Source organism: Cyprinodon variegatus, unplaced genomic scaffold, assembly GCF_000732505.1.
Source record: "Cyprinodon variegatus isolate N-32 unplaced genomic scaffold, C_variegatus-1.0 Scaffold421, whole genome shotgun sequence".
NCBI lineage: Eukaryota > Metazoa > Chordata > Actinopteri > Cyprinodontiformes > Cyprinodontidae > Cyprinodon > Cyprinodon variegatus.
This window is the reverse complement of record NW_015150874.1, coordinates 646,921-654,012: the sequence shown is the minus strand read 5'-3', so window position 1 is coordinate 654,012 and position 7,092 is coordinate 646,921. Positions and strand designations below refer to the sequence as shown.

General features: G+C 35.4%; 1 protein-coding gene across 1 annotated transcript in view; it reads right to left on the bottom strand.

Moving 5' to 3' along the window:
- Positions 1-455: 455 nt before the first annotated feature.
- The window catches only part of c9 (complement component 9), a 7,973-nt gene continuing 1,336 nt past the window's right edge, over positions 456-7,092 (bottom strand). The window contains exons 5-11 of the mRNA XM_015388362.1: positions 6,082-6,220; positions 5,792-6,013; positions 5,459-5,699; positions 4,577-4,708; positions 4,168-4,343; positions 998-1,232; positions 456-906 (exon numbers count right to left, since the gene is read on the bottom strand). Of these exons, the coding sequence (XP_015243848.1) occupies positions 746-906; positions 998-1,232; positions 4,168-4,343; positions 4,577-4,708; positions 5,459-5,699; positions 5,792-6,013; positions 6,082-6,220 (1,306 nt within the window). The 3' untranslated portion in view covers positions 456-745. The remainder of the gene's footprint in view (positions 907-997; positions 1,233-4,167; positions 4,344-4,576; positions 4,709-5,458; positions 5,700-5,791; positions 6,014-6,081; positions 6,221-7,092) is intronic.

Below are 7,092 nucleotides of genomic sequence, written 5' to 3'. Positions count from 1 at the left end.
GTTTTTGAATTTTTTTGTTTGCTTTCCAGTTTTTTTTTTTCTCCTGCAAACCATACTGTATATCCTTCAAGGGATAATAGAAGTAAAGTTGAAGTTCTGAGTTTTCTCCAATGACAAACCCTTTCCCTTGATAGATACAATTTTGATTTTAAGCTAAATTTCTGTATTAACTTTTGTTATTTTTGTCTGCTTATAAAATTGGCTCAACAATCTAAATCCTTTAGTTTGAACAAAAACTGAATAGATGATTTTATTTGAGTCAGATCTGCATCTAAAAAACAATTTCAGCTTCAAAATTTGACACAAACTAAGGGCATAATCACACCATCTATGTTTTGATTTAAGTATTTAAGCTCAGTATTTGTTTCTCCCTTGATCTGGACAATTTTTGCAGATATGAATAAAATCAAGCCAACCGTGATCCATAATAACAGCACAAACAGGCAGCACTCAGGACTTCTATGATATTTCTCCTCTATTTCCAAGTCAGAATCAGAATCAGACATACTTTAATAATTCCAGAGGGAAATTACAGTCTGTCCATTTCCTCAGTTCCTTGAAAAGGAGCAATGGTCATCAAAAAAAAAAAAAAACAACAACTGAGAAAGATAATAAGGTCTGCCTTTGGTCCAAACCAAACAAGCCCACCAAGGTACTTTTATGGTTTGAATTTATGCTGAGATTATTTTATTTGTTTACATAAGTCTTGAATAGACAATTACAGCGGGACAGACATCATGCTTTTTCAGCAGTATTCGTCACTCGTAGCCTCTCCTCTGCATGTAACAGATGCACCGAGTCCGTCAGTTTTGCAGTTGCGTGTCCTGCTGCGTCTCCCGCCTCTGCATGAGGACCAGGGCGACCAGCAGGCCCAGTTACCCTCCTGATGAACAACAGGCCTTGAACCTATTAAATATTATTGATATTAAAGGTATAGAATGTGGAAAAAAAGTCAAGAGAAATATCAGTTTTAATGTTGTATATTGTACTTCCTTACCTTGGTGTTGAGCCTTATCTGCCTTGAAGTTCTGGCACGCAAGACCTTCAAACTCTCCAGAACACATACAAATGCACTTTCCATCTATTAAAGCAAGAGTTCCCCCATTTTGGCATGGCTTGCACTTGCATATGTTGTACTCAGCAACATAGTCTTCTATAGCCCTCTTAAGGTTTGTAATCCGGCTGTTTGCGTCTGGTGTGTCCACTGGAATTAACATGTAGATAGGCTCTGGCTGATAAAAACAACATAAGTATTGCAGGTGGAACGAAAAGCAAGTTATTTAGATGTGTAGTTTTGAGCATTAGTTGAAAATATTGAAGCCTAAATGACCTTTGAACCATTAAAGTGAACTATGAGGTAGTGGGTCTGTATTGCTTTCTTGAAATGACTGTCAGATTATCTAAAAAAAAAAAAAAAACAATTGTACTAAATGTAAATAAAACAGAAGCAAAAACTATCCTCGATAATTCTAAGTTTTTCAACATGGATGTTTGCTATACAGTGTTTCAGTGTAAGGAAGTTGTAAAAATAAAAACACTGTTAAAATGGAAGCCTTTTATATTCCTGTAAACACAGAAGCTGGTGTTAGTAGATCAGCACAGCTAGAGAACATTTTTTAAGTAACTTTTTCTGGGTTTTCAGTCCTGTTGAGGATGTTAGAGTGTGGATTTTTTCCTAATTTATGTGTACAATATTTAGAATATCTATTCATAAATATGTCTAAAAGGCCTCCTGTAGCTTGTACCTGGAACTTGACCTGGAAGATCTATGAACAGTCCCAATTTCAAAATTCACAATGGATACTATTCATAACAAAACAAGGAAATAAAATTTTTTAGCACTTCTAAATGTTTGTATTCAATTGAAACCAGTTGTACAAACATTATAGTACAACCACTGTTTGTTTGAAACTGTTCCTTTGCTGCTTAAACATATAAGAAGAGAAACTGTCAGCTAATCACAACCAAAGAAAATATAGTTTGTTATACCACCAACGATCAAATTCATTGTGACACCATTTTTAGATCTGCTAAGTAATTTTCGAGTAGTAGTTTCCCTACGGGACCTTTTGGAAAAAGCACTGTTGTAATCACTGGCTCCTCTCTTCGTGCCCTGGACACCACAGTCACAGATCACTATCAGTTTTAAAGCAGGCGGGAAACTTATTTCATAAACACATAGCCAAAGAGGTGGATATTATTGTACAATATCAAATATATATACAAAGTAAACTACTGTATGCCAGCCTCTTCAATGCAAATGTTCAGTTTTATGCAAGTCAGTGATGTGTAAGTCTGCCCCCCAAGAAAAATGGGTTTTAATTGAATTCATTTGGAAAAACTGATAAATGCCATTTTTGAAAAAAATGAGATCAGGCATCTAATTTACAATTTGTATGGCGCTGGAAATAAGAAGTATGTTTTTTTTTATATTATATATATAAAACTGAGTTATTTGAACTCTTAAATTGCTCTCATAATGTGATTCAGCCTTTCCATGTTTTATAGTGACACACTAAAAACCATGGTGAAGGCTACAATAATGCTAGGTAATTTAATATATCGTCTTATAAATCATTTTAATGGAAACTCATCTAGGTTTCTATGAGCTGACTATGCCACAAACCACCTGGTAGTCTTGTCTTGTGGCAACTCATTCTTGCAGTAAGATAAATAGCTCTGTGAAAGCCAAATGCAAAGCTATTGGTATCAATAGCCATCAAATAATCTTCAGAAAGGAAGAGAAAACCTTTTTTTGGATATGGACAGGGCTTGAGCAAGACTAAGCAAGGTATTTACTCCGTGGCAAAATTTCAACTTAATTGCATGTGTTTATGACATTCCAACTAAAGATTATAAGCCAGATCAATTAAATGTCAATTTATGTCAAAATAAACAAACATTCTTAGTTTTAAAACACAAAATGTATCACTTAATCTATTTATTAATATTAATATCATTAATATTAATATCATTAATATTCTATAAAACTTTGATTTTGTCATCTCCTGAGACCGGCTTGCTCAGGAGGAGTTATATCTTTTAAAGCAAGTTTGAAAAAGAAAAAGTATTGCCAGTTGTTTGTTGTGGGTACCGAGATTAAAGAGCAATTGGTCATTAATTAAAAAACTGGTGTAACGGAATTACTTGAGATGAAATTATGTTTAGTTGTTTGTTTTTACTTGACAAGAGAGTTTGAGTTTCTGTGAATGGAGAATGTAATAAAGGGCATAATTTCAGTGTACAATGCACAAATCAAATGCAGTTACCGTGGCAATTCCACACATCAAGATAGAAATGGTGATGAAGTGATTTTGTTAATAGTCATCATGCAAAGTTAATCTACTTTATGTTTTTTTTTTTTATAAAAATCATTAAAAAAAATTCAAACAGCTCTCTCAGTAGGTTTATGTACTACGAAAAATATCAATTTTGCAATATTCATGTTTAAACACAAATATACAGATTGTATTTACGTCTCTAACTAAGATATCCTAACATATTTATTATTTTTTTTAAACGTGTGGTTAATTGTAAAATTATACTTTCATTTCTGCAGTTCTTTTCCACCGCCGCATGCCATTTTTCTTTTCGCTGAATGAGTTCTGGGAAGCTACGTCGTTCGAAATCAGCTTTTGAACACCCTCTGTGCTAAGGAATCCCTTTAAGGGTTTAAGGGCACTTCTCCCAAGCTCTTAAAATTATTGGGACACACCACCCTTACAAGTGAACATGCAAAACTGACTGCTCGGGCCCAGAACGAGTGCAAGTGATAGGATTGGGATAGGACCTTATAGTCTTGACTGTTAGCCACTACAATCAAAGTTCCTTCAGTAAAGGTCCAAATGCTGCCAGAGTAGAAAGCATTTTGGTGATATGATCAAACTATAATATCAGGCTAAGAACCAAAAGCTATTTTCTACTGCTAAACATTAATTTCATCTGAAGAAATTTTTTTAAACTTTGGCAAAAGTCTAATCTTTGCTTACTGGGGTTCTGATAAGCATATACCCTGAAGCTGTTGTATAAATTTTGTTTGTGAAGTTCATTGCTAATAAATTTAAATTAAGAATTGATAAACTACAACATATTGCACAAAAATGATTTGAATTAATCTCTTTCAAGAAATAAGAATCAAAACTTGAAGAGTCACTCCATCATTCCTACCTCACTGTTAATCAGCGCAGGAGAATCTGCAATGGACCTGGCCCAGCTTCTGTACGTATCTAGATTCATGACTCCCTCCTTATTCAGTTGAGCCCTCATAGTAACAGCAGTTTCAAGAGTTCCTCCTTTGACTGAAGTCATCACCTTATCCACCAATGCCTCTCCTTCGTAACTAGCTGTGCAGAGCAGGATGGGAAATGCAGTCAGTTTCATATAATTATCACATATTGCATCACATTTTTAAATTAAATTTTCATTACAAATTGTTCCCAATAAGCAGAGCTATTTTTTTTTTTTAGGTAGTTCAGAGACGTGGATGTTTATGGGAGTTTTGACAAATACATATGACTTGCAGTAACACATACATTAGGTGGGGGGAAAAAAACAGTCTGATCAATAAGAAATAGACCTGTGTCTGTTTTTGGTGTAGTTTCACAGTTCTCGGGCCGAACATGTCCTTTTACATCTCCTCCAGATGGAAGAGCAAAGTCTCCAGAAATCCCAACCTTAACACATTTTTGGAGGCTTCTTGCTGTTATATCTGAAAAAAAAATCAAATAATAAACATTGCAGCTATACATCAGTTATCTACTTTCTCAGTAAAAAAAAGGCCTGAATAGGTATATCACAGCTAATTAAAGACCAGAACATTGGGCCTCATGAAAAAACATTTTCCAATTCTTGTCATAAATTTCTCTTACTGTTTCTCCTACCCTGGGTTTTTACTAATGCTACGCATTGAAGACGAAGAGGAAAAACTTTAAATGTTCGCAGATCAAGGCTCCGCTGACTGATAACTGAGCAGCAGAATTAAAGGACCAGTAGAACCCAAGTCGTAGGAAATAAATTTCAAGAGCTATAAATGATGTGGCTGCAATGTAAGCTAACTAAAAATAAAGTGAAAGACAAAAATCATTTGATCAGGAAACAGTCAATGAAAGCTATTGATGGATGCAAGAGATGCAACATATGATGTAAATGCCTAATACGGGTTCTCCATCAACAGATACTACCACTTTCTGCAAAATCTCATTTGGAGATATAGCCATTAAGTGAAAAACTTGGTTTGGATAACAGCTGACTGATTGCTAAAGATTCCTACGTCAGGTCTGAATCACTCATATTGTTTGTTTGTTCGTACTTGAAAGATTAGAAATAGAAGAAAAACTGTGAATGCAACATTTTCTCCTAAATCACTTGTAAGAACGATTTAAAAATGAATTGTTTCTTACGAACAGTTCTTGCATGAGGCCTGATCAGTTTAATACAAATGAATAAATCAAATACACACTTTTTGCTTTGATGGTGTCCTGGTTTAGTACGTAGATCAATTCGTATTCACCGCCAGACTTCCCAGTTCTGGTGTAGTGCGTTCCATAGTCTTCCAGGAAGGCAAAGTAAATACCCTTTTCATAGACCACGGGTAGTGATCTGACATGGATTAGGAACTCCTCAGCAACCATGGGCTCACGTGAACGCATCCTGTAGGTGCTCAGCTGTACTCTACCTTTCACCCTCATAAAGCTCTTGTTCTAAAGTGAGAAGAGTCGGTAACATAGGTACAAGTATGACACATGTCTTTTATTTCTAAGGTTATACCTTGGAACTTGTGCTTAACCATTACCTTGATGGTAGAGTACTCTGTGACATCCTTAATAACATTTTTCTTGGAGAATTCAGCCCCAGCCTCACCAGTGACAGTGGTATTGGCCAAGGAGGATTCAGTCGGGGTAAATTTGAACGAAAGCCCAGCATCAACTTTAAAGGTCATCTCTTTCAGCATTTCTTTCACTATCGAGTATGTATCCTTATATATTTCTCTGGAAACGGTTTCCTCCGCAAGAGTCTGAAATAACAGGAAATAATCACAAAAACCCAAAGCCGCTGTTTAAGTAAGACATTACTGTGTCTAACCTCATAACTGAGGACCATCACATTCCAGGGAAGACGGTCGTACTTCCCCGTGCTTGGGTTCCTCGCTCTATCACATCTCCCATTAAAGTAATCATTATTGAAGGGGTTCATTCTAGGATCTGCACCCAAGATGTTGATCCTGGTTCATGGAGGTAATAGTTACTTTACAGTATGTATCAGGTTTGCTTATACTAAAAGAATGCAAGCTGTGGTAAGTGAGGTAGTGATGAATATTTGTGTTTTTTGTTGGTAAAGAAATCAAAGTTTTTATGTTTCAAAATAAATATTATAATGGTGAAACTGTGCATGACCTGAAAGGAGAATAATTTCTAATCATGGATGTTCCTTGTTAACCTGCCAGTAGCCAGATTTATGTTTAGAACTGAGTTGAGTTCTACGTTATCAATCTGGGACTTTTTCCAAATCCTGTCAGAAGAAAAGCACAGCCATCTTTCCCATCTACGAATGCACAAAGTAATTCTCTTTGCTCCTTTTTTAAACGAGAAATGGTCACTATTTTAGCTAAAACCGAGTCAATTGCGTTGTCCACAGGTGAGTCCTCAAGCGTGGCTATGTTTTCAATGCCCCAGCAAGGCCCTTCTGACTGTCGTCATTCCTACATGTCCCGCCCCCCAAAAAACTGCTGGCATGGATTTTATCTTGACAGCAATTGCTTATCTCTTGTTCAATATATGACCTACACAAAGTGATTCAGTGTGGAAGGGACTTTATTTTGGATACAATTCTTTTTATAAAAAACAAAGAAGGGAAATTCAGAGCTTTTTGACTTTGGACAAGATAAGAATTAGACAAGCATTTAATCATAACAGAGTCCCTCATCACACCTGAGAAGGTATATTTTAAAGCTATTCCATATTATATCAAGCACAGTATGGTTGGTAAGACTTCTGGTATATATTTTATCTCTTTTATTTTTATTTCTATCTTCATTATCCTGTGTAGTTGGATGTGTATATATATATATATATATATATATATATATATATATAT